Source organism: Littorina saxatilis, linkage group LG2 (genome assembly GCF_037325665.1).
Source record: "Littorina saxatilis isolate snail1 linkage group LG2, US_GU_Lsax_2.0, whole genome shotgun sequence".
NCBI lineage: Eukaryota > Metazoa > Mollusca > Gastropoda > Littorinimorpha > Littorinidae > Littorina > Littorina saxatilis.
The window spans coordinates 43,819,106-43,846,494 of NC_090246.1; the positions used below are offsets into that span (position 1 = coordinate 43,819,106).

General features: G+C 43.3%; 1 protein-coding gene across 5 annotated transcripts in view; it reads right to left on the reverse strand.

Moving 5' to 3' along the window:
* LOC138959059 (polymerase delta-interacting protein 3-like) overlaps positions 1 to 27,389 on the reverse strand; it is a 162,735-nt gene that overhangs the window by 76,235 nt on the left and 59,111 nt on the right. For 4 of the 5 annotated variants that reach the window (XM_070330414.1, XM_070330413.1, XM_070330410.1 and 1 more), the window contains exon 5: positions 14,366 to 15,109. The exons of the other annotated variant lie outside the window; for it this stretch is intronic. In XM_070330414.1, coding sequence (XP_070186515.1) covers positions 14,366 to 15,109 — 744 coding nt within the window. The remainder of the gene's footprint in view (positions 1 to 14,365; positions 15,110 to 27,389) is intronic. 5 annotated transcript variants of the gene reach the window in all.

Sequence of the window (27,389 nt, forward strand, 5' to 3'; positions counted from 1 at the left end):
GTCAACTTGTGAATACTCCGACATGTGTAACAGCCACCACTAGTGCAGTAGTCGAAGTACATGTATTGACCTCATTATCACCCAGACCACTCAGTTGGTTAAATCTGTGAATGTTTTGCCCCTATTTGTAGCGATCACAGTGTTACACAAGTTGTTTTAAACAGAATTCTGAATAAAAATATTTCATGTAAAAGAACTATTATAATTATAGTAAACTTGATGTTGATGGTTTTTGCGAAGCACTTTCTCGGATTAATTGGCAAGACATTTTTATGTAAAAGGTGTTTAATAAAACTGTTAATAATTTTTCTGCAATATTTATGGCAAAACAGTTTATGCCAGAAAAAGAAGTTATGATACGCCCTAATGACGTACCCTGGATTACACCTGAAATTTTAATGTTAAGGCAATGAGCGGCATTAGAATGACCATAATGAAACATGGAAAATACATGGAGTAACTTAGTTTTCTGGGTAGTTATTGAAGTGACTTATAGTTATATAAAGAAATGAAAAAATTGCGAAAACTAAAGGACATAGATTGCCGTCGCAACATTATATTTCAGAAATGCTTAATATTTGGCACAAAGATACATAAGACTTTTATCTACAATCATATAGAACGATATTTTGACAAAAAACTACAGTTGAATTTAAATTAATTTTTGAAATAAAGATTAATGAATATGCAGTTAGAAATTCATTAATCCTTATTACAAAAATTAATTTAAATTCAACTGTTGTCTTTAGTCAAAATATCGTTCCACAGTAGTACTCCCCCTTAGCGACCCCCCTGTTTACGACCACCCCCTTTTTACGACCGATTTTGCTACCACGGATGCATTCTACTATATAATGAACCCCCAGTGAACGACTCACCCCAAAACGCGACTTACGACCGAGCTTTTGGGGATGAATTACGACTTTCGCGCATTTGTAGTCGAGCAGACGAAAACAATACATGGCGGCTCTTGCTCCTCGAACTATCGCGAGACGAAAAAAACACTAAATCTCGCGCACGATAGAATCCGCGGCGACTTCCTTAGGAGTCGGGAAGACGCAAATCCTGTGTATCGTCAAGGATAATGACCCAAAACGCGACTTACGACCGAGCTTTTTGGGATGATTTACGACTTTTGCGCATATTTCGAGCAGACGAAAACACAACATGGCGGCTCTCGCTCCTCCAACTATCGCGAGAAGAAAGAAATAAAAACGACATCTCGCGCGCGCGAGATCCTGATACATCCGGTTTTCTTCTGTACGCTATCGTGTCACGACGACTGTCTTGTTAAAAAACAAAGGAATACTGTACTCACCAATACAAGAACGAGACAAGACGGTACGAATTTTCGCTTATGGAAGCTTCATCAGGAAAAACAAGAACACAAAAGACAACAAAAAGCAGACGCAACACGGAACGAACAAGGTTTGAAAGAAAATGGAGGGGAAACACGCAAAAAAGGGAAGGAACTCTAGGAATGGAAATGAATGAAAGGGGAGAGAAGTGGTTGGATGATGTCATGGGCACAGGCATACTAGACTAAAAGTGATACACATTGATAAGCGAAAATTCGTACCGTCTTGTCTCGTTCTTGTATTGGTGAGTACAGTATTCCTTTGTTTTTTAACTTTGTTCATCTTACCACAGTCACTTCGTTGTTTAGACTGTCTTGTTGACAAACGAAGATTCGTGAAAGAAAAAGAAAAGCGCCGACTCTTGAGTAGAGAGCTAATAAAGTAATCGCGAATCGAGCGAAGTGGCTATCCGCGGCGACTTCCTTGGGAGTCGGGAATACGAAAATCCTGTGTGTCATCAAGGATAATAAGGACTCAGTGTTATCTGGATAGTGAGAAGGATAGCGAAGCGAAAGTACGCAAAGAGAGGAGCCTGTACGAAGACCTCTACGATCGTGGTCAAGTTTAGCGATGCAAGGCGACGAATCATTCATATGAGCGGAAAGATGATTCGGGAGAAAAGTCGTTATGCTTTCTATCGAGTTAGGACATTCGGATTTTACTGGTTGCGCCACAATGTCAAATGTGCTTCACTCAGCGGGGAGCGAGCATTACGCCATGAGTAAATTTTCTTTGAAATTTGAGTTCAAGTTGTTCTGCTGTAATGTGTTTGTGTTTGTGTGTGTGTGTGTGTGTGTTTAGATATGACAGTAAACTGCAACTTTGTGTTTGTTTGTAAACATGACAGTTCATACACTGCAACCAAGTTCATGACCGACCGGCCAAAAACTCAAACCCCCCTTTTAAGACCCCCCCTTTTTACGACCTAATTTTCAAGGTTTTTCCAAAGTCGTAAACAGGGGGTTAAACTGTATATGATTGCAGATACAAGTCATGTGTATCCTTGTGCCAAATATTATGCATGTCTGATGTATGATGTTGCTGTAAAACCCTTTCCTAGAAATCCAATATGGCGGCTGTGTCCATTAGTATTTAATTTTTTTCTCCATTTATTTGTATAAGTCTCTTCAAAAACTACCCAGAAAACTAGGTTATTCCATGTATTCTCACAGTTTAATTTTACTGCCGCTCATGGCCTTAATAGATCAATGTGATCAGATTCACATGAAAGCCAAAACAAGTAAACAGCCGGAAAACTGGTTGAATTATCGCCAGGCACATAACCCTGTTACAGCAAAGAAAAGAGAACGGATTATTACATTTTATTCTGAACTTTGTTTCTGATTTATCTCGCTGGTGTTGATGGACAAGATGGCGAGCTTGACGGGCTGTTGTTACCCGTGGTCTGCCAGTTCTTGGTAAGTCGCAGGTACTGTTAGTGGCATGAAAACGTTGTTCCAGGCGATACACCGTGGTGACATTTACTCCAAATGCCTAGCAACTTGCTGAACTGATTGTCCGGCATCAAGTCTCCCGATCGCCTGTTTGCGCTGCTCTGAGGATAATCTCGGCATCGCGTCTGTGTGCAGAAATGAATGTTGTAACAGCTTTGCGGGTACGGTAGACCTTGCCTGAACACGAAAAGTTGCTTTTCCACATTTTGCACGTGCTGGTAGTGGTCCCCATGATGGTTTGGGATCCCCGTGAACAAGAGCTCACGTGTGACCCAGGTAACGGCAAACGCGGTACTGGCCAGATTGGACCGCTAAAAAAACAAGTGCAGAACATGCTAGTATCACGCTTTTCTTTTTATTTCAACTTCAAGTCCATACATTTTTGTTAACACATCCTTTATTTGCGGTTTTTTTGCCTCCAAATTTATATTCGAAAATTTGGAAAACGGCTAATATTACGCCTATTTACATTTAGTCAGGTTCAGCAGATGTTTGTAATAATTATTGTCAGATTTCCTTGTTGAGTTGTGTTGGTAAAGTTTTGGAGCGATGTGTTCATAGCCACTTAAGTAATTTTTTACAATCGAACAACATTATGATTCAGCTTTTATTAAAGCTGTTTTTAAATCGGCGCAGCACAGAGGTTGTGGCATCGTGTGTAGCAGACGATTGCTTTCGTCAGCCTGGCTCGCTCCACCGGATGTTGCGTCAGATGTGGTCGCGCGCGCACCCACACTCTCACAACATCCGACAGACGCTATCTGTCAGCTCGTCACCAGATTTTGTATTGCGTTTTTTTTAGATCTTCATTATCTTCCAATGGCTCTCACGGACGATTCTATGATGCAAACATTCGAAGAGTTTGAGATCGCTCCGGCCACTGCTGCGCACCTTGAAACCCTGGGGTTTCACTCTCAGCAATCGCTTGAACTCTTGACTCCCAACTTGGTGGACATATTTTCTGTTCTGCCTCTAGCCCAGCGGCTCTTGCTGAAATCTCTTATCAGAATGCTCCAGCGACCAGCCACTGATTCGGCTTCTACCTCTCGTCACACTCCCGATCAGCAAACTGAGGCTACTCCGCGAACCACGGTCCCAAAGCCAACACCAGAGAACGTGACAGTGAGGGCCAGACAGAGAGTGGTCAGCGAAATAGGCCCGCAAAGAGAGCAACAGCGAGCCCAGCCACAGTCACACGCAGTCGCCACGGACTTTCTCGATCTTTTGGGTCATCTTCTGGCCCATCTGTCACCGCCAACAACACAGACCACTCCCACCACCAGACGGGAGGTAAGCCTAGAGATATATCTCACTTCATCTCTCTAAATACTGCTCAAGCTTCCTCCCGCGCTGAAAATGGAAGCGTCGACTATCTGGCGATGGTAGATGGTCGCCTGGCCATAGCGGAAAAGAAGTCACCGTCCCTCAATATTTTGAAGCAGCCCTAAAAATACATGAGAAAATGATATGGACTGACAAGACTGATCGCCAAACCTCGGACGAATATCTCGCCTACCTCGCTCGCATCTCCCAGATGGCGCAGGTGTTCTCCTGGGCGTCAGTCCTGCTTTTTGATCGGGAATTCCGAAAAGAGCAGGCCCAGCGAAACCTTCCCTGGACAACCGAGTCACCCTACCTTATGACCTTACTCCTGCAGCCAGCAGAAAGGGCCCCTCCCCCGAAACGTCCCCATCAGAAAACTGACAGCTCAGGCCGCCCCATCTGGATCCGTTGGAACAGGCAAGGATGCTCCATAAAGACGTGCAGATATGTCCATGCCTGCCTGTCCTGCCTCTCCCCCGCACATCCCGAGCGCTCCCACGCTTCAGAAACCTAAAAAAACCACTGAGCCGCCTGCCAGGCACTCCTCTGACCCGTACCCCATCCCCTGGTCACCCCCCTGCTACACCGCAACAGACAGAAAATCCCCCCTCACCGACATTCACCTCTATTTCCGACAAGCTCTCATGCTGGCAGGAACTCCTGGCGGGTGACGAAGACGCTCATTACCTGCTACAGGGCATCCGTGATGGTTTTCACCTCACGGACGATCTACCACACCCTTCCGCCCGTCCCACACTGGATCAGCCTCACCACCCACCCAACTACAGGTCTGCCACTTCCGCAGACACGCGCAAGGTAGTGGAAAAGCAGATTCGAGTTGAACTAGCCGAAGGCCACTTCTCTATTTTGGACTCGCCCCCTCTCATCACCAGCCCCTTGAGTGCTATACCAAAACCCCAGGGTGGGGTGCGGCTCATCCACGACCGCAGCTCGCCCTCCCCTGACTGTCTCAACGCCCACGCCACCAAGGACCCTGTCCACTTCCAGTCTCTCCAGGATGCGGTTGATTTACTAACACAAGACTGTTTCATGGCAAAAGTCGACATTCAGGTTTTTATACCCGAAGACTCAATGATCTGTCAACTTGTCTCTGTATATGGGTCATTCTCAGATTACTGTCCCAGATGGGGGTGACCTACTTCATGAAAGGTTTACAACCATCTTTTTCCATCAAATCAACTACATGCTGTGTCTGTATTGTGTGTCAAGGAATACATTTATATGTTTTCAACCCACATTTGACTACTTTTTCATTGCAAATTTGTTTGACATTTTAGTTTGCTAAAAAATCGGCTGATCATGAAAGCCGCCATTTAGTGACATTCCTCTCTTGACGAAAAACAGACGTTTATCTCCAGTAAACTAAGAGCGAAGAGTGCAAACAAAGTGTACAGGTGCAAAGAGATTATGTGCATGTTTATGACCACAATATCCATTTAAAAAAATTTTGTTTGTTTACACAGTAATTTGACCAAGCCCAAAATGCTGTTCGGTTGAGGCATCGTGTCACGAATTATCCGGCACAGATAACCACTCTTGGGCACACAATAACAATGTGTTGGATCTACCTTGCAGGGACACTTTATTTGTACACATTACTGCTACACAAACACAGCTTTTGTTACTAAATATATAGTTTTGTTTGCCGGTAATTGCAACATGAATCTCAGAGGAGGTCTTGGTGTCCACACATTTTGGCCTCGACCAAACAAGACGTTTTTGCATTTGATTAGATAATGAACAATATTTTTTTTTAAACTACACAATTTCATCCTGTCATGAGCCTGGAACCAGAAATGCTCACAACAGTAGAAATGGTTGGTTATTGAGCGCGAGACTTGCAGTTTAATATTCCGTGTCTGTCAAATTGTCAATGCCTCGACCGAACATGGTTTTGGACGGTTACGTACTTTGCCGCTTCATATAAGGGAAACCAACAAGTTTCTTTGAACTTTTTGTACACTAATAGTTTTATCACACCCTCTTATATTGCACATAAAGTTTTCAACGATTTTCTTTGAACTTTATTTTTCAATGACTATGTGAGAATGTCAAGCTTTTGGACCATGACTCTGAGAATGACCCATATGTGAACCTGCATGGGAAAACCAGGCTAAATGGGAAAATTTGTACTTTACTTTTTGAAATAATATGAAACTTCAGACTTTGACAAATATTTTAGAAAAAACAGAATTGATCTAACTGTAATAGTTTTTTTCACAGTGTGCTGGTGTACGTGCAGTATTGATAGAAGTGGCAACACTGAGAAATGAATTGTGCTATGTTGCGTAAACACAAGCGAGCAAGAGGGGTTTAGAGTAAGAGGCGGGTGGCGGCAAAAATGTAACATTGTCTAAATCAGATGATTGAAAGTAACCAAGCTGCAATGTTTTCACATAATTATTGAACACAAGCACTTGGGAAACCCACGTATACAGCTGACTTCTGATTGGCCTAGGAAACTGAGACTCAGGGTCTAAAAATAGATTCAGGGTTCACGAGCACAGCCGACTACACATCTCTCCAGGCAGTCTGAGGCTGGAAAATAAACCAGGCCAGGCAGGGTTCGGTCTGCATTAAGTCAGTAGTCAAAGGGTTAACAAACTGTGCTCAATCAGTTGTTAAAGGTGCTAAGTCAGAGTTGAAAGGTTTACAAGCAGGCGTTCAAGGTTCAGTGTAAGGCCTTTAATGTTGTTTTTGATTTATATAAATGATATTGTAAATGATATTGGGTCTGTTAATACAATGTTTCCTGATGATACTAGCATGACACTTGCATTGAATGATCCGGTAAGAAATGCCAAAATTTAAGACCATGATAAAATTAATTGTTGGGCAGCACACTGGAAAGTTACATTTAATGAATCAAATAACAAATTGCTAAATATAAAACGTGATTGAAACCAAATTGACCCGTTATTTTTCAATGGTATTGTTCTGAAAAACATAACAGAACACAAGCATCTTGGTATTTTTTTGCAAAATAATTGTAAATAGGACGCTCAAGTTAGAAATATAGTGAAAAAGACCCCTTTTTTACATTTAGTCAAGTTTTGACTAAATGTTTTAACGTAGAGGGGGGAATCGAGACGAGGGTCGTGGTGTATATGCGTGCGTGCGTGCGTGCGTGCGTGTGTGTGTGTGTGCGTGTGTGTCTGTGTGTGTGTAGAGCGATTCAGACTAAACTACTGGACCGATCTTTATGAAATTTGACATGAGAGTTCCTGGGTATGAAATCCCCGAACGTTTTTTTCATTTTTTTGATAAATGTCTTTGATGACGTCATATCCGGCTTTTCGTGAAAGTTGAGGCGGCACTGTCACGCCCTCATTTTTCAACCAAATTGGTTGAAATTTTGGTCAAGTAATCTTCGACGAAGCCCGGACTTCGGTATTGCATTTCAGCTTGGTGGCTTAAAAATTAATTAATGACTTTGGTCATTAAAAATCTGAAAATTGTAAAAAAAAATAAAAATTTATAAAACGATCCAAATTTACGTTCATCTTATTCTCCATCATTTTCTGATTCCAAAAACATATAAATATGTTATATTTGGATTAAAAACAAGCTCTGGAAATTAAATATATAAAAATTATTATCAAAATTAAATTGTCGAAATCAATTTAAAAACACTTTCATCTTATTCCTTGTCGGTTCCTGATTCCAAAAACATATAGATATGATATGTTTGGATTAAAAACACGCTCAGAAAGTTAAAACAAAGAGAGGTACAGAAAAGCGTGCTATCCTTCTTAGCGCAACTACTACCCCGCTCTTCTTGTCAATTTCACTGCCTTTGCCATGAGCGGTGGACTGACGATGCTACGAGTATACGGTCTTGCTGAAAAATGGCATTGCGTTCAGTTTCATTCTGTGAGTTCGACAGCTACTTGACTAAATGTTGTATTTTCGCCTTACGCGACTTGTTTATTAATTGTTCACGACATTATAAGTATAAGTTATGCAGGAACAGTTTGGAAATAATGTATCTAAATCCGACCGATATTTTAGGTACCTAAATCCAACCGATTTTCCCAGTCACATCAATAACAATTTTTGCATGTCATCACAACAGAAAGAATGCCATTCATATAAGGCACCATCATGAACTGGTTGATGACGCGACTTCACGGACCAATCGTTTCGTCACACGAGTTATTTGCGTCATCTGCACCGCGGCACCAAAATTTGCCTTGTGTCAATCTGCTTCGCAAGAGCCACTGCAGAGCGAAACTGAAACTTTGTAGCGAAAAAGTACGTCATACGTTTCTTGCAAAAGGTGAGATAATATGATGAACAGAGTTGTGTTTGATTGATATGGATGTTAATAAGCGTTTTGGGAAGAATATTTTGATAGTTCGGACTAAATCTTCTGGCACTTTCTAATCGAAAGGAGAAAATCTTTTTGGTCGGATTTAGATACCCAGTTTTTGAGTGGGTATCTAAATTTCGACCACCACGCAGAAAATACAAAACGCTGTACAAAATACTGCTAAAATTTATTGTTATCGTTTATGACTCTTAAAAAAACGTATTAACACGGAATGATATCAGATAATGTATTTATAGATAATGCCCGGTGAATCTTGTTTTGATAAAGTAAAAGCAACCACTCCATCCACTTCATAACAGGTGCGCTCTTGTCTTGCTGAATGAATCGACACCAACATCGCAAGTGTGTGCATGGGTGCTTGTGTTTGCGTGCATGTAGGCCTAATAGAGTGTCTGTTTTGGCCAACGAAAGTCATGAAGGCGTGTGTGTGTGTGTGTGTGTGTGTGTGTGTGTGTGTGTGTGTGTGTGGTGTGTGTGTGTGTGTGGTGTGTGTGTGTGTGTGCGAGTGTGTGTGTGTGTTTCAATTATAATCTTTGAGACAATAAACAATTGATGCAAGTTTTGATGAATCCGCCCTTGACTAGCTGGAAATACATACATTTAATCAGACATTCCTATTTATATTTATTTCTCAGATAAATCTTGGTGATGTCACAGTGTGTGATGGGTGCAGTTTATGCTTGAGCGACCGGGCTTCATCACTGCGGCATATCAAATTTTCTCATCTCCTAGGCCAAGCAGCACTGACCAGCCTGCGGAATACTCAATATTTAGGGTTAGTTATTGACATTTTGCACGATGTGTCTCATTCCTGAAAACCGTGAGGTGAGAGTGTGTTTGCAGTAGCACCGAGGCAGAAGATTGCAGTATCGTTTTTCTTGCAGATGCTATCTGCAGTGACAGTTGCCAGACTTCCAGTCAGCGTGATCACATTGAGGTTTTGATCGATGAAATTAAAACGTCCTGTATGTGAAATTATGAGGCTTGTTGTATTGTGCGTTGTTTGTATATATATATAGATATAATTATATCTATATATATATACGACTAGTGTCTGTCTGTCTGTTCGCGATGCACGGCCAAAGTTCTCGGTGGATCTTTTTCAAATTTGGACACCGTATTCAGCTACACCCCGGACACAACCTCATCGATGAGATATTTCAACACGTGCTCTCAGCGCGCAGCGCTGTGCGCGCTGAACCGATTTTTTGTTTGTTTGTCTGGATCCACTACCAGTAACTCTTCCTTATCTTCTCCAGTGTTTTCAGCCGTGATTATCTCCCTTCCTCCGTGTGGCGTCAATCCATATTCCCGTTACTACGTTACTATTTTTAGAAGGTCACTGCACGTTACTATTTTTAGAAGGTCTCCAGTGTTTTGCGCGTTTATCTCCTTTCCTTCGTGCGCCGGCAAAGCCGGCGTACACCCGGCAAAGCCGGGTCCCAGGCACAGCCTGGTATTCGGCTCTACTTCTTCCCGGCGAAGCCGGTACCCGGCGAAACGGGTAATCATCTAGTATATTATATGTATGTATGTCCGTTGAGACTATGGCAAAGTATTTGAGGAATATGAGGTGGAATACCTATATCTTTCAAGAGATAAATGCTGTGCCAAGGTATACAATTTATCATCTTTTCCTGAATACACTCTGTTGATATGTATACTGAAAGGCAAAAGAAACGCAATTTGTTTTCAGAACGATATTTTCAAGATTATGTCTTATTATCATGTGCCTATGGTTAAAATTGGTCCACGTCGGACTCAGCAGTGTCTAGTGATGCCGCTGTGAGAAAGGCACGTGCAAAACTTGCCATGCTAGATCTGCACAGAGCGAGAAAGATGAAATGGTTGTGCTGCACGTGCAGAGACAATGGAAGTGCCGAATGCCGATTTTTTGGGTCTCAGCACGACTCGCTGTTCATGCCGTATAAATGGCAGTATTGTACGCTATCTGGCATTCCCCTATTCCAAAAACCAGCTATGCCGAGATTGAACGCCACTGACCGTGAAAGAGCAATAGGCCAGCTGACGCTGGGAACGCCACAGAATGAGGTTGCTAATGCTTTTGGCGTCCATCCGTCTACCATCACCCGTCTCTGGCAACGATATTTGCAAACTGGGTCCACGAATGACTTGGCAAGGAGTGGAAGACCACGTGTCACCACTGAACGAGAAAATCGTGCCATTTATCGACAGCACGTACGGGATCCGTTCCACACTGCAGCAGCAACAGCCAGAGACGTTGCTGGCAACCGCAACAGGCCAGTAAGTTCCCGCACAGTTCGACGTCGGCTGGTTGACAGAGGCCTTCACTGCAGACGTCCCGCCAGGAGAGCACCTGTACTGACCGCTCACGCCAGACTAGCCAGGTACCAATTCGCACAGCAGCACTTGAACTGGACCTGGCGACAGTGGCAGAACATTCTGTTCACAGATGAGTCGGTTTTGTGTCAGCAACGCTGACGGCCGCATCCGGATCTGGAGGCGAGACAACCAGAGATATGCTCCCAACAACATCTTGGAGTGGGATCGCTGGGGAGGCCCTAGTGTGATGATATGGGGCGGCATCTGCCTGCATGATTCCTGGGACCCATCATCTTTCAAAACATCGGCCCAGGACGAGGCAATGGCGTCACAGCAGAGCGCTACATTGACCAGGTGCTGAGGCCAGCTGTGGTTCCCTTTTTCAACCAGCACAGGAACTTCACTCTGCAGCAGGACGCCAGGCCTCACACTGCCAGACTTACAGCCGACTTTCTGCAGCATCACAACATCAGGGTGATGCAGTGGCCTGCCTATAGCCCTGATCTCAACCCTATCGAACACTTTTGGGATGCCCTGCAACAGGAGCTGAACAACGTGCAGCCAAGGCCCGCAACCGCTGCAGCCCAGGAGCAGGCCATCAGGGACGTGTGGCCCAATGTCCACATCGCCTCCGTCAATCGCCTCATCCGCTCAATGCCAGCCAGATGTCGTGCAGTTGACCAGGCGAGAGGGGGGCATACTCAATACTGACTGATTGGAACTGGGCTGAATGACCTGTTGCAGTTGCTGCTGATGGCCCAGATAAGGGAACATTGTTTGAGCATTACGGACACATAACATACCGAAACCTGTTGACAGCTCTTTCGAAAACTGTATCCGTTTTACAGACTAATAAATTAAATATCGTTCTACACCCAACAATTGCGTTTCTTTTGCCTTTCAGTATATGTATGTATGTATGTTTGCGCGTCAGTCTGTCTTTTTCTACATGTGTGTATGAGCGAGCGTGTGTGTGCCCGCCTTTGAAGCTATTTCATCAATGAAAACTATTAATTCAGTTACACCTTTCAGATTCTCACCTGATTAGGTGCAGCAAACATGACAGGAGCTGCTATTTTAAACTCGGCAAAACATTTAAACAACTTTTGTACCCCAACTAAAGAACACATCATACCCATGTACATCCTGTTATGCCTTTAACAGTTAAAGACTCTTGGAGTTGTGCTGTCTTTCAGCAAAGGTCCGGTGATTACTTTTGAAACTTTAAGGATTGTATGCGCAGATGCAATGAGGACTTCATGAAACAAAGCTAAACACGGCACTGCAAGCGATTGAGAAGAATTTATACAACCTTCCGGAAAGAGTTTTAAGACTCGTCGCACATTTCAACAGTTACATCTAAAACTTAACTGACTTTGCACCCATCAAAAAAAATCATCTATCAAAGTTTCACTGGAATAATGCCTGTTCGATACAAGAAGCGCTGCTTGTCACGCTGGATATATGAAGCAGATCTTGAGTCATCATTGTCATTTGCGATATTATAAGATGTTTGATGGGTTGTTGACAGACCAGATTTTTTGTCGGTCCGAGGTCTTTTGTTTCATATTAATTGACCAAGGCCGAAGGCCACGGTCAATAAATATGAAACAGAAGTCGATATGCCCCCCCGAGGACCGACAAAAAAGATGATCGGAAAACAAACCACCAAACATCGTTTTTGTCATCATTTTGGTAGTGAGAAAGTAAGTGCAAAATCAACACAGGGAGCCATGCTTTGCAACACGAGTTTTGATAATACATGTTTTGGGGCCCCAGCACGTTGTTGCAATCAAAGCTGGCGTGTGAAAGCAACTTTCTGTGTTTTGAGTTCATAAAACGTTGAGATAAGTAGGTCAGGTTTGAGGATGCACAGTTCTGTAGGTTCCTCTCAGTATTCCACCCCCTCGGTTTTCAGTTGTAAATATTTAACTTAGTTTATCGAAGTGTGGAAGCTACGTTGGGTCAAAGGTCACAGAAGATTTACATCGTGCAGCAAGGCACGTTAAGTCAAAGGTCAAAGAAGATTTGCATCGTGCAGTGAAGGAAAGAATCGCGATCTTGTTTCCGACTCAGTGCCTCTTTGTTTTTCATTAGACCTGTCATTCTGCTTGCTCGGCTTTGTTAGATGTTTGCATTTCTTGTTGCTATGTTATTTGCTTTTATTATTATTTCTTATTTGCGCTTCGTTTATCGATACGTCTTGTGCACGGGTCAAAATTTGTGTGTCAGGGGTCAATTGGTTTGACTTGAACTTGACGTTCGTGTTTCTCCGAACATCTGTGTATCGAAACACAAATACACGCACTTCATGACTTGTAAGAAGACAAAACATATCGCTAGGTTTCATTTGTTTGTGATGAATTTATGACCTTTCATTAAGTAGTTTTGTTTTTTGTTTTCTTTTGCCTGTTTGCCAGTTCATTTTTGGAACTTTGCAAAGCAGTGTCGTCTGTCTAGGTCTGGGGAAACGCCAATGAAAAGAGCCGAAGAATCCCTGAACGTATCTATTGGGTTTGCTTTTGATTATCCATGTATAACCTGCTTCCTGCAACTATGGGAATCGGGGATTTATTGCATGAGGAACATGAGATTTATTTCCCAGCTGGATGTGAATGAAAAATCCTGAAAATGATGACAAGAGCATTTATTCTATAACTATGACACAGGGATTGTTGTGGTTAGTTTGCATATTCCATTCTGGCGAGGCACTTGCACACACAAACACGTCTGTGGCACAGAGAAAGAGACATAGAGGGTATAGACATTTTTGCACACAAACAAATCCAACTATCATTCTCATAACAAGTGACCAAATACCGCTATTTCTCACCACGAACAGATTATGCACAGGGTACAGTACCTAGCAAACGCCCACCCCCTACGTCTGAAGATCATCAATTCTTACAAGTGTGTGAAATGTGGAGGCTCTAGCACCCTAGAAGTGTGCAAAGTTTCAAAGCTCTAGCTTCAGAAACACCGGAGATAATCCCAATGTTACTTTTTTTGTCTACGGACGGCCGTCCATCCATCCGTCCGTCCGGCCTTACACTGCTCATTCCTAAGACTCTCCTGATTACTCAGGGGAGTCAAAAACCCTATTGAGAAAAAACACGAGTGTAGGTGGAATTTTCAGCACATAAACGAAGAAGCAGAAAAAAAAGACAAACATGTATACTCTGTTTTTGTTTAGTATTAATGACAAAAGTAAGAAAATTCCTTCTGGTTGCCATTTATGATTTAATAAACATTACATTATAATCATTTAAAGGACTGAGAGTGCATGTCACACAATGGTACCCAGCTCTGTAGAATGACCCATATAAGTGGTCTTTTGACCATCAATTTTCCTACCAAGCGGTCAAAGCAGGGCATTTAGACCTGTACATATTTTCAATCCAGGTCCAACTGACCTTTTGTTCTCTGAGGCAACACTGCTCCTCCTACCTCACTTTTCATTTTCCTAATACTGACCCCTCTCCCCAAAAGGTCAGGATAATAACTTGAACACTCCATACCGAAATGCAAGCTTCCACAAACAACATTCTGTCAAATTCAAACTTAGTTCCCACCTGCATTTCAAAGTCCTCTTCATACTCTTTCTCTGGATCTGGTTCTGGCATTCGTCGTTTTTTAACAGGAGCTTGGTCTGTGATGACTGGGATGGGGTTACCTGTTCCCCCTGCGGCAAATCGATCTGACAGTGTAAGGGCTGCTCGTCGTTTCAAAGCTGCCTTTGCACTTGCAGTACCAGACACCTGCTCCACTGCAGCTGGTTGAGACTGGACTGAACAATGAGGGGCCAACCGCTTTGTGGCAGATATAGGAGAGGAGGCGGGTCTTGAGGATGGGGAAGCTATCTCTGGCTGCATGTGTATCCTGGAGAAGGCAGACTGCAATGGGCGCTTCTGGTGTGACAAAGTAACAGGTGCTTGTGGCAAGGTTAGTACTCTTGCAGACTGAGGCTGAGCCCTGGTTGCCATGGTCACAGAGGAAACATTTTTAACTGTCTTGTATCGAGTGTTAGTTATGTACTCTGAGGATTGCTTTAGGGCTGGTGGGAGTCTTGCCGAAGCTGGCACAGGGTTAGGTTTGACAGGGGCATACTTCAAAGCTGGCGACTGGATGGGAGATCGAGGCCTGCCTCTCTCTTGACTGGGTAGAGGTCCTCGTTGAGCTCTAATGATATTGGTGGAGGTTGGTACCTCTACTGGGGAAGGCTGGAACTTGTCATTCTGGAACTGAATCACTGGTCCTCTACCGTTGTCTATGGCAGGCTTAGGTCCTTGACTGCCAAGAGAAGATGGCTGAGGACCCTGCACAGGTAGACAGAAACTTGCAAGATGACCTACAGTATACTACAGTGATGTTTGATCACAAATCAAAAATTTTAATAATAAATTTTCATTTGATTAATATACTTACCCGAATCACATATATGCATTGACTTAGTCTGAGATGCTTATCGTCTGAAAAAACCGCTTGCCGTCAAATTAAGGGAAGCAACCCTTTTAGAAAAACACTGACTCAGTGAGTTAGTCAGTTGGTTATTCTACATGGGTTGTCCCCTCTGCCGTAGGTGGCGCTACCGCCAATATCCGGCGTGATCACACGTGGACATATCATACGACTTAAAGAATACATAGAAACTATAGTGCGGGGATGGTAGGGAGGGAATTCACTATGTGATTTGGGTAAGTATATTAATCAAATGAAAATTTATTATTAAAATTTTCGATTAAATTACATATTCTTACTCCGAATCACATATGGGTCGTTCTACAAAGCTGTGTACCACGAGAGGGTCATGACTTTAGAGTTAGATTTCGGAATGTTTCTCTTGCTTCTCGAATGCTAAAAGGATATCAACAGACTGCAAATTGACCAAAGAGATAACGATAATAAAATCAAGAAGATCGTTAGGTTGGTTAGTGTTTTGTATGAAAGCAAACACAGAAAATGATGTCAAAATGGCGTTTTTATTGTGACATTGCTTACATCTTGTTTTTAAGTATCCCTGTGGCTGCCAATGAAATGCGACCATGAACCCCTCGATATACATCTTCGTTGTGTTTTGTGCTAGTGTTACATATGCACTTAGCTGTTTGCTCTTACGCATGTTTACAGTGTTCATTTGGATCGTTCAAAAATAACGGTTGCCTACGTAACATTTGGTTTATAAAACCAACCGCGAACTACGTAAACGTGTCTATAACTTCTGTACGCACGAATATGCGACTGTGTGTATTATCAGGTATTACTGATGTGTAGTGAACGTGTTAGAATGTGCGCCGTGTCAATTTGATCCGATTTGAATGTGATTTTGCCTTTTGCGTGTCGCCACTAAGCTTCGTTTATATTTTTTCTGGTTACGCTGGATCGTTAAAAATTATATTTGTCACTTAGCAACGCATCAAACTTGGTGTTTCCTTTGCATGCAATGTTCTTCAACATCGCTGAAAGGTTTTTCCATAAAAAAAATCTCATTAACTTTTTGAACGGAGCAGGCGTGGAGCGTTTTATGAGTCGTTACCAACGAGGGACGAATGTTACGTAGGCAACCTTTCGCGACTCTTCGCTCTTGAAGTTAATATTTTTAAAAAGTTCGACATTTTGTGATATATGTGCTCGGTGTCTCTTTGTTAAGTCTTAGGCTATTCTTTGTAGTCTAGTCCTGTTCCAGTTGTAATAGTTAAGGTAAAAAACCGTTGAGTTTTCATCAAAATTTGAACACACTCGATCGACTAGGTTTTTTCTTGCGGAAAACGATAAATCAAATAAAATCAGATTAAATGCTGTTGCGAAATAGAGAGAAAGAAATCCTGTGTCTGTGAAGCTGATTTCCTTGTTAGTGGGCATTAAGCAAACACAAAAAGAACAGTCCCTTCAAACAGCCTGGTGATACTAAACTCATGTATCCGGAAGACTTGACTGGGCGAACCAAGCAGGCAGATTTAGCTTCGGATTTCACTAGCTTACAGCATTTACCCTCCCCAACTTCTTTAAGTTAGAAATATTATTGTGCGATTTTTCTCGCCCATGACACTTAGATTTATGGTAAAGGAAGAATAATGTTTCTGACAGGACCACTAAGAAAAGATTGAATTATCAATCAAATATAACAGGAAGGCGCAAGTGGTCAACTAGATCTAAAATGTTGCCCATCGTGTTTATAATCTGTGCCATGTGGCTTTGAAATCAGTAGTACATTGTTTCGGACACATAAGCTGTGAAAACCCGTAAAGTACATTGACTTTTTTGAAGCATGATCACAAAAATAAATGAGGGGATTTGGTAGAAAAATAAAGTTGTTGAGGTAAAAAGTATTGTGTCTATTGTGTGGATAGTTTGTGTATTGTTCTGCATCTGAGTTATTCCATGATTCAGATATAAACACAAAACAATACCAACGTGTTTAAGAGAGGAAGACTGTGTGTCCGACGTTAACCGAAGACACAGCAAATCATTAATAATCAAAATCGTTAAGGCTCTTGATCTGCCGTGTGTTAAAAACAACGCACCTAAATCTGACCGAATTTCGAGTCTATTCAATGACGATGTCACTAAAACCAAAAGAATTCCATTCATAACACAGTCATTCATAAGCCGGTTGATGACGCCACGTCATGGACCATTCGAATCGTCACAACATATGCTGACGTCAGCTGCGACGCGGCACGAAAATGTGCTAACCTAGCCTTACTTGTCTCTGTGATAACTGATTCTGGACTTTCAATGTTCATTTTCTAGCTGCATGTCGACTCGATGTTTTGTTATTAATACTGTTTGTTTGTTTGTTGGTTGACGCAACCAAACAAATACGTTTTAGTTACCAAATATCTATTTCAATTCGTTTCCCCCGACTGCATTTTGTTCAGAATGAGCTCTGAATGGGAAACAAATAAAGCTTGTAACTATTATAATCTTTTTGTAATCTGTCTTGTGTGTTTGGACAACATTTTACACTAAACATGTGTGATGTTACACACCTTTCCGACCACCCCTCGTATCCCAAAAGCATAAACTTATCTTTTGTTTATCATGGCACCGTGGCATAGGTCTATATCTGTCACATAAACCATAAAAACAACCTATTCAGATAGTTTCAATTTTCACGATCCATGTCACACTTTTGGTACACAGCTTTATGGAATGACCCATATATGCAGATAGCAAAAACCTGGTGGAGGGAACCTATAGTATACCTTAAGCCCCTAGGTTAAGTTCTGGCTGGAACTTGTCCCGCTGCAACCAGAGCAGGAAGTGAGCGGGAACCATCTTGGCACATGCCGGCGATGTCTTGTACATAGAAATTGATGAAAACATCTTCAGATTTCCGGTAGGCAGTGTGTAGAACTTCCTCCATTCGTCGAGAACGAAGAACAGCTAAGGAGGAAGCCCAAGCTCTAGGCTCGTGCACCCGAGCCTTGGTCAGAGGGAGGACAGAGTGCCCCCCCCCCCCCCCTTTCTCGGTGTGAGACCACTCATATGCCTGCCTGATGAGCGAAGAGATCCACCGAGTCAGAGTAAGTTTGGAAATATCTTTCTCTCTTTTGAGAAATGAACAGCAGCTTTTGATTCTTAGCTTTAATGGGCTGTGTACGCCGAAGGTAAAGGTCAAGAGCTCTAACCGGGCAGTTAACCCTATCAGAGTCATCTGCTGCTAGGATCTGGCTAAGAGGTCTGATAGACAGGACCGGTGAAGGCTGATCTGGTCTCTGGTTCTTGGCCAGGAAGCCAGGGCGAAACCTGAGAGAAATAGAGCCGTCAGCCCCATGAGTGATATCTTCCGGGCGACCGGAAATAGCATGAACTTCGCTGCCTCTACGTGCCGTAGCGAGTAACAGGAGAAAGAGCGCCTTTGTAGTCAGATTGGTCAGACTTGCTGTTTGTAACGGCTCAAAGTCGGGAGAAAGCAAAAAATCAATGACCAAGAACAGGTCCCACTAAGGAACTGGAGTGCGGTCTCGGGCTTTGCTCAGGGCAGCGCCCTTGATGACACCCAAGATAATTCCGCCATTGATGGAGCGACCAATCTGCTTCAAAGTAGAAGAGATTGCAGAACGTCTCAACTTGAGAGAAGCAGCAGAACTGCCTTGTAAAGAAAGGAAAGCCAGATGATTGGCTACAATTGAACTGAACGCGGAGAGACCGTGCTCAAGCCTTTCTCCAGACACCACTTGGACCATGCTGTCCAATGAGAAGCATACACCGAAGAGGTGGATGCTCTGTGAGCCTTTTGAATCAAGTCAAAAGTCAAGTCCGTTGCACCCGAGCGTCTCAATGCTGACCGAACAACCTCCACGCGTGAAGGTTGAGCAGCTGAAGCTCTTCGTGCTGAATCCCCGTTCTTGGCTGGACCAACTCTCCTTTTGCCAGAGCAAGAGGAATAGGTGGCCCGTGCGCCAGCCGAAGCAGGTCCGGAAACCATGCCTGAGCTGGCCAAAGCGGGGCGACCAGAAGCAGTGACGGCTTTCCTAAGTCCGCCTTCCTGATGACTCGTCCGAGCAACGGGAAGGGGGGAAATGCGTATGCCTCCAGTCCTTTCCAGGAGATTTCCAGAGCGTTGGTTTCCCAAGCTTCTGGATCTGGGAAGGAGGACACAAAGACCGGTAGCCTCTTTGAAAACCTGGTCGCAAAGAGGTCTACCATCGGCTTCTGCACTATAGATCACAGACGAAGAAGCGCGCTGTGAGAAATGGTCCATTCTGGCTGTAGGACGCGGTCTGAACGAATGAGGGCATCTGCCAGAGTGCTGAGACTCCACTAGTGCGAGAGCCACTGCCTCCAGCTCTAGCAGGTTGATATGCCAGAGCTACTGGAGTGGTGCCCACTGGCCTGAAGCCATGAGGAGGGCCGTGTGGGCACCCCATCCCGACAGAGACGCATCTGTGAAAAGGTCTATGTCGGGAGGAGGCAACATGATCGGAACGCCCCGACCGATCCATTCTGATTCCATCCACGGAAGAGTCGTGGCGTGGAACCAGTTCTGGAGAGGGATTAGAGCGTTCCAGTTGGTGACAGGGAAGCCCACAAGAGATTTTTAGAGCAAGCTGAAAAGGTCTCCTGTGTACTCTCCCCAGAGGAACCAGCGCCGCCATTGAATCCATCTGGCCGAGAATAGAGGTCAGTGAACGAATGGTTGCTCGCTGGTTCTCCAAAGTGGAGCTGATTGATGCTTGTAGTTTGTCCACTCTCTTCCGAGAGGGACGAACGCACCAAGCGATCGTATCAAGCGTCATGCCCAGATACGTAAATATCTGAGATGGAGTGAGCTCCGACTTCGTGTTGTTGATCGAGAAGCCCAAAAGGTGAGCCTCTTGAACAACAGCTAGAGTGTGCTGTGAGCAAACCGCCTCGCTCTGGCTCAAGATGAGCCAGTCGTCGAGGTAGGCGCGAAGCCAGAATGCTTCTGCTGTTGAGGTTTCGGCTTCGCACCCTGAAGTGAGAAGCTCGTAAACTCCCTATCTCTGTTCTCTTGAATCTCTTTCTTGCGAGCATCTAAAGCCAGATGACCGAGAAGAGACCCTTCGACGAACGGTGACGACCTGCGAGCCGACAGCGTAGCTTCGTCGGAGAACTGAGAATTAGCCAGAAACATGTCACGTCTGCTAAGTACGGAATTGCGTACAGCTGTGCCCCGATCTTCATCTGCTCCGCATTGATCAAAGCCAATGTCGAGAGTAGAGTAGCAAGTAATGTCCTCAGGATATTGTTCCTTACTGAGAGTAAAAGGAACAAGGGAATCCACTAGTGTGAGAGACAGCGCACGCATGATTGTCTCAGACACTGAGGCCAGCTCTAATGATAAACGACCCAATTCCTCAAGAGAGGAAAGAGTAGCATCATTGTAAGAGACGCCCGAATTCTTGGTCACCGGTTTGGTGAGAAGAGGAGCAAGTTCCGGAGGGACCGGAAGTGTTGCCTTGGGAAGTGCGAACGATGCTATAACATTGCGAGACTGCCTAGGCAGCGTCAGCTTCTTATAGATCGTATGCTTGAAAGACTCCGCCTGCTGTTGTGAAGCTAACCACGGCTCCGCCGAAGGAGGAGCTTGAGCATGAGCCAACAGCAGAGGAACAGGCACCTGTGCTAAACCGCTGCCCGGAGGAGAGGGTTTAGCCAACAGATGAGCCATGTGAAAAGCCACCGAAAGAGATTCTTCAAATCGGAAGTATTGAGAATCATCCTTTGCTGCCTGAAAATCATCAGCCGCCGAAGGCGGGACGAAGGCAGATGGTGTCGATGAGGACGCACCTTCGGGAAAATACCGCGATGTGACTTCCACCACAAGTTCGATGGCTACTCGAAGCTTGGACGGAAATGTGGTACGTACGGACTCTTCTGTATTTGACTGAAAATCAAGCACGGAAGCAGAGTCACTAACTCCCAAAGAAGGCGGCCCAGAGGGAGCTTGACTGGGCATAGCATGTCCGTAGTCATCGTTCCCAGACACAGCAGTGCAGTTGGCATAACCGGAAACGGTAGGCTCTACTGACCGCATATTATCTTGTACCAGCCCGTGCCGAAGCAGAGGGGAGTGGTACGAAGATGTAGCGACTTCCGGTTGTGCGTCATCAACCGGAAGTGCAGAAGTCACTGTGGCCGAAGCCGGACGTGACAATCGCTGCGTGGACTGTGGCCGGAAGCCATGCAAGAGGGCCAGTCCGTGATCCCGTCCATCTGCGAAGCGCACGCAATCGACTGATGAAGTGGGAACACACATACCTTGCATGGAGTGACCATGCATTGTGTTAGGAAACGCTGCCGTTGCTGAACTTTGGTTCAGTTTTGTGTGTTGCATGTAGTTGACTTATTTGTACTTTGTGGGAAAGTACCGATATTATATTTTGTAAACACAATATTTATGTTTGGACGAGAATGCAGGTGAACTTTCTAGTCCTGTCAAAACAAGTTGTTTACCACGTTGTTTTGAGTCGTGGGTTCGTGGCGTTCGCTCGGATTAAGTGCGTCGGCGCTTTTGATGTACGTCACAGAGAATGTCACTATTCTAGTCCATGGACGGTTCATATAATTTTAGTTGTATCATGTTCGGTCTGGAATATCCTCGAGATTGAGTATTTACTATATAGGCCAGAGCGATTTGTATGTTAAAGGGCTTCTACTTTGAGTTCTGCTACGATGTGCAGTTGTATGTGGCCAGGAATCTGTCAGTGTGTCCAAAAAGTGTTACACAAACACCATTTTTTAGACTTGCTTTATCTTATTAATGTTGTTGTGGGTAAGGAAGGATATGTGGTTTTTAGCAGAATATTGGAATGTTTTTATTGGTATGGGCCGCCTGGGGGGGTCAGTATAGTGCCTCGAGCACTTAAGGTATGTATGTTACATTTACACCAAAACACATACAATAAGTATCATGGAATCTCCCCTGAGTTATTTCTCCCATTAAAATTCAGCAGTCATGTAGTCTTGTGTTTGGTACTACTGTTACCACAAACATGGCAAGTCAGATGTCTATAATCAGTGCCTGCCAGGATGTTTAGTGGCTGTATGTTACTTTACACCAAAAATCACTTTACATGTGTAAACTTCACCCCATGCTTAATCTCTTCGGAGCCTGGTGAGTATTTTAGGTTTAAGGAGTACCCATATTCTTTTTTAAGACTAATGAGAGTCTTATTCCAGGCAGCATCATGCTAACAAAATAAAAACAGCTTCACTGCATAAATCTGTACAATCTAATTTAAACAAAAGTTCACTCCACCACACGCCGTTATAATTCTCTGGTTAGTTTCAGTTCAAACACATCTGTGGAAGTCCCTTGTAAGCAGGGATGACATTGATTACTGTGAAATATGAATCCAGAAAAAAATGTGGCCTTTTTAAAAACAACTGCTCCAGTCAGTATGTTACTTTACACCAAAGTACACAGTTTTTCACTTCTTACTGACCAAACATACTGCCATACTACAGCATATGCACACAAGAACAAAAAGACTTTAGCTCTGAATTGTTATAAAAAATATTTATTTTAAAAAGACGACTATGTGACCCAAAAATCACCGGCAAACCTGTTTGTTAGTTATTTTACACCATAAAAAGCACATAAACGAGCTCAGAGGTAGAATACAATCATCTAGATTGCTCCACAATGTCTTAATCTCAAGAAACACTGCCTCCACACTTTGAAAATTGTCAAAGGTGTGATTATGATGCATGACATGGCAGACTTGTAAATTAAAGTGCTAGGTGTATGTTACTTTACACCAATAACGTTTAGTCTCATCAATGCCTGTATAAATGATAAGGTACAAAATCACAAAAACATGAGCTCATATCATTTTTAGAGCCACAATTCAGAATTGAAAGAAAAACAAGCTTAGAAGGTGGCACAAACTTGTGCATTTGTCCTTTTTTAGAAGTAGTATGGCCAGATGTACATTATTTTACACCAAATATGTGCCTAACCTCAAAGCATACTAAATCAGTCTTTTGTGTAAGATATGGACAAAGGGAATGTTATCAGGAGTGATTTTCAGTAAGAAGTAACTATCATGAAATAAGTAATGGAGATATAACTCTAAGCTGTACGTTACTTTACACCAAAGCCATTTCAAACTATTATGTTCAAGTGGAAAATATTAAATTAAAATACATGGTGAACTGAAAACAACTGTATATGATCAACTAGACTAGAAATATGGCCAAACAACCCAGAATGCTGTACAATCTGATGCATTTGTGTTGTTTCCGACCCAGTGTGGTCAGATGGTATGTTATTTTACACCAAGAAACTTCTGATCGTTGCATGACCGACTACTGCGACATGTTGGCCCGCCTCTGCTTCTGGTACAGGCGAAGAAAGGTTGCTGCCTTAATCAAATGTTCAACTTGTAATTCTCCTTCCTGTCACCAGTGAAACTTTTCTGGTACTGCACCAACAGCTGCTTCTCTTGTTCACAAAATGATGAAGTAGTATTTAGAGCTTCATGCATTTGTAGGGTCTGGTTGTATTTGGACTTGGAGGCAGTAGCATTTCTAAACATTCGTCATCCAACCACTTTCTTCTTGGTCGCAGCTTGACTCTCAGCTTGTAGCTATTGGTCGCTCCATAATACAGAAAAGAATCTTGATCCAGTCGTGGAAATACTTGGACCACATATCTCTTCGCTGCTGGAAACGTAGCCTTTGCTGATCATGCAGCATCATCATCTGCAAAGACAATTTAAAAATTGTTATAACTCGTGAAGAACAGCTGTGGTGAAAACATTGAAATGCCCCTCTATTACAAGTAATGTGTGTCAAAATACCCATAATAATTCACCACATGTAAAGCTGAATGTGAATACCAAGGCTAATACACTACAGCACAGCCATTATGTCATCTCTTTCACAAAACCTAGTTCGCAATTGCAAATCAATGTTCAGACATACTGCCAAACAACTTTCCTTCCATTGTAACAATATGTCTTTTTATAAACTAAAAATACCTCTCTCCCCACAGAAAACAGTCGAAACCACAAAACAAATACAAAATCTCAACTTTAAAAAATCATCTGTGTCTGACTCCGCACTCATCTATCCACCCCTCCAGATCAAAACACTTTTTTAAACTCCAGGTGACATGGTTCTTGCACAAATCCAGCCATTAAAAAAGTGTATGCACATGCCACATGGTTAAAATTAAAATAAAAAGTTAATCCAAAAATTTATATTTGTAAGCTTGTCTTTATGTATAGTAAAAAATGTTTTAAAAATCCTGAAATTTAATATTGTTACTTGTCCACTTTTTAATTATCTCATTTGGAAACAATCTTTTTGTTTTGTTGGTCCTATGAAAACAAACATATACCTGAAAATAAATAACACTAAGAATATTTGCAGTCGCCAGCAAGCTCTGATATCATATAAATAAAGACCTATCAGAAGCACCACTAACACCTACACCAACTCACAATACCCCCCTCCTAAACAAATCCCAACTGCAACAGCCAGGAAGACAAGTTATGGAAGGCAAGCAAAATCCACATCCTAAAACGTGTAGTCTCCATGAATTCGGTGGGGGAAAGTGGAACATTCCGTGTAGCGCGTACGTACGCCACTTTACACATCCGGTCAGAGCCAGCGTTTTGTGTAAACAAACGTACGGGATGTGACCAACTAAACCACAGGTGTTCGGCGTTTTTAATTTCAGCAAAGTTGGTAACACTGGCCTTCAACATATATCACGCAAATCTTACATCAAAAAAGTTAAGAAAACACTCGATTCGACAAAGACAGAAACGTACGCTACTTTACACTACATCGATATGGTAAACTAACGTACGGCGGGTGAAAGTGACGAAGCTCGGAGATATCAACCCAAAATGCTTAATTATGGATGAAAGGAGTCAATTTTGAAAGCTTAGTGACAAAATATTCTGCAAACCGTACATTTTTCACCACCAAAACTGAAAAGAGAGGAATTTTGAACTGTACGTTACAGCTGACACGAAAGCCTTGTTGTAAAGTAACGTGCAATGAATCGAATCGCCAGATCGGGATGGAACGCGTGGTTTTCTTTACTCCCTGGTAATGTTAACCATGCTACTTCCTAAAAAATGCTTTTTCATTAAGAATCTATCGTCCTAAGCAAGAAATGCAGAATAAATCCTAAGTACGTTACATTTACAACAAATCTGAAACCATATTCAACCTAGCGAACATTCAAAAGCCCGACTGCCTCCGATTTTCGACTGAATCATTCAGGTACGAATACTTTTTCCTTTCAAACATTGTTTTTATCATGTTTCGTAAGAAATCACTCGATTTATAGCAGTTTCATTCTCAAAAGTATGTACGTTACTATTTGGATGACGACCATGCACACTTACCCGTAGGGCTGGGCTCGTCCATCTCGCACGTAGGTGTGAAAGTCCTGTTGTCATTGATAGATCATATTCAAATGACCAAGGGAGACTAGTTAGGTCACGCTCGTCACAACATCTCGGCAAAACGAGAACGTTTTATTTTGGTTATAAGTAATTTTTCTTTACACAAAATCAATAAATCGTGTCGATTTTCACGAATCACAGACAAAGCATGCATTGCAAGCAATTTTTTTAATATGTTTTTAGATTTAGTAGACTTTGTGAACCTCGAAATCGATCTTTGGCGGCCATCTTACATTTACCGCGGACTGTACGACCGTTTGACTGACCGATACCGAATTGACACAAGGATAATAACGTACATCTCGCATCACTTTTCCAAGCGAAATGAACGAAGTTGGCAGCTCCGTCGAGCTCATTTTTGGTCTCATTAAACACTGCATTCATTTCCTGTCTGCTTTGTATGAAGGATTTACCTGTCGCGCAGGTGTTCGGAGTACAGTTCTTACAAAACTGAAAGCACCCAAAATCGCATAACGCTTTTCTCTCCAGAATGACTAGGTAAGGTTGGAATCACAAGTCTGTTATTCATTGCTTACGGCATAAATTTGCCACCATGTTATACCAAAACGTTCGTCCATTCATCCTCTTTCATCCAACACAAAAATGTTCTTTGCAAAAAAAGTTTATTAGAAACAGGAGCCTGCCAAATAATTCAAGCGGGCTCTTTCCTTCTTTCAACGCCATGACAGATTCTTGGCCATGTATGGAATGCTAAATAAATCCTCGAACTCAATTTGACGAGTTTTTGTCTGCTGCTGTGAAGACGGGCCACGTAGAATAAAAGAACACAACTATACGACATTTGAGAACTTCGTCAATCTCAAATGTCGTGTAACACATTGACCGAGTCCCCGAGGGGACATGCATATCCGAACCACTTCTCGTAAGAAGGTGGAAAGGTAGAGGCCAGTCAAGGAGAAACCCTTCCCGAGGGGAGAATGCCAAGTCGTGTGAGTTCCGGCACTACCCGGAACATGCACACTGTAAGGCAGGTCTGCGCGCCTTCGGGAAAATACCACGATGTGACTTCCGCCGCAAGTTCGATGGCTACTCGAAGCTTGGACGGAAATGCAGTACGTACGGACTCTTCTGTATTTGACTGTAAGTCAAGCACAGAAGCAGAGTCACTAACTCCCGAAGAAGGGGCCCAGAGGGAGCTTGACTGGGCATAGCATGTCCGTAGTCATCGTTCCCAGACACAGCAGTGCAGTTGGCGTAACCGAAAACGGTAGGCTCTACTGACCGCATATTATCTTGTACCAGCCCGTGCAGAAGCAGAGAGGAGTGGTACGAAGATGCAGCGACTTCCGGTTGTGCGTCATCAACCGGAAGTGCGGAAGTCACTATTGCCGAAGCCGGACGTGACAATCGCTGCGTGGACTGTGGCCGGAAGCCATGCCCGAGGGCCAGTCCGTGTTCCTGTCCATCTGCGAAGCGCACGCAATCGACTGATGAAGTGGGAACACATATACCTTGCATGGAGTGACCATGCATTGACCGAGTCCCCGAAGGGACATGCATATCCGAACCACGTCTCGTAAGAGGTTAGAACGGTAGAGGCATGCATATCCGAACCACGTCTCGTAAGAGGTTAGAACGGTAGAGGCCGGACAAGGAGAGACCCTTCCCCGAGGGGAGAATGCCAAGTCGTGTGAGTTCCGGCACTACCCGGAACATGCACACTGTAAGGCAGGTCTGA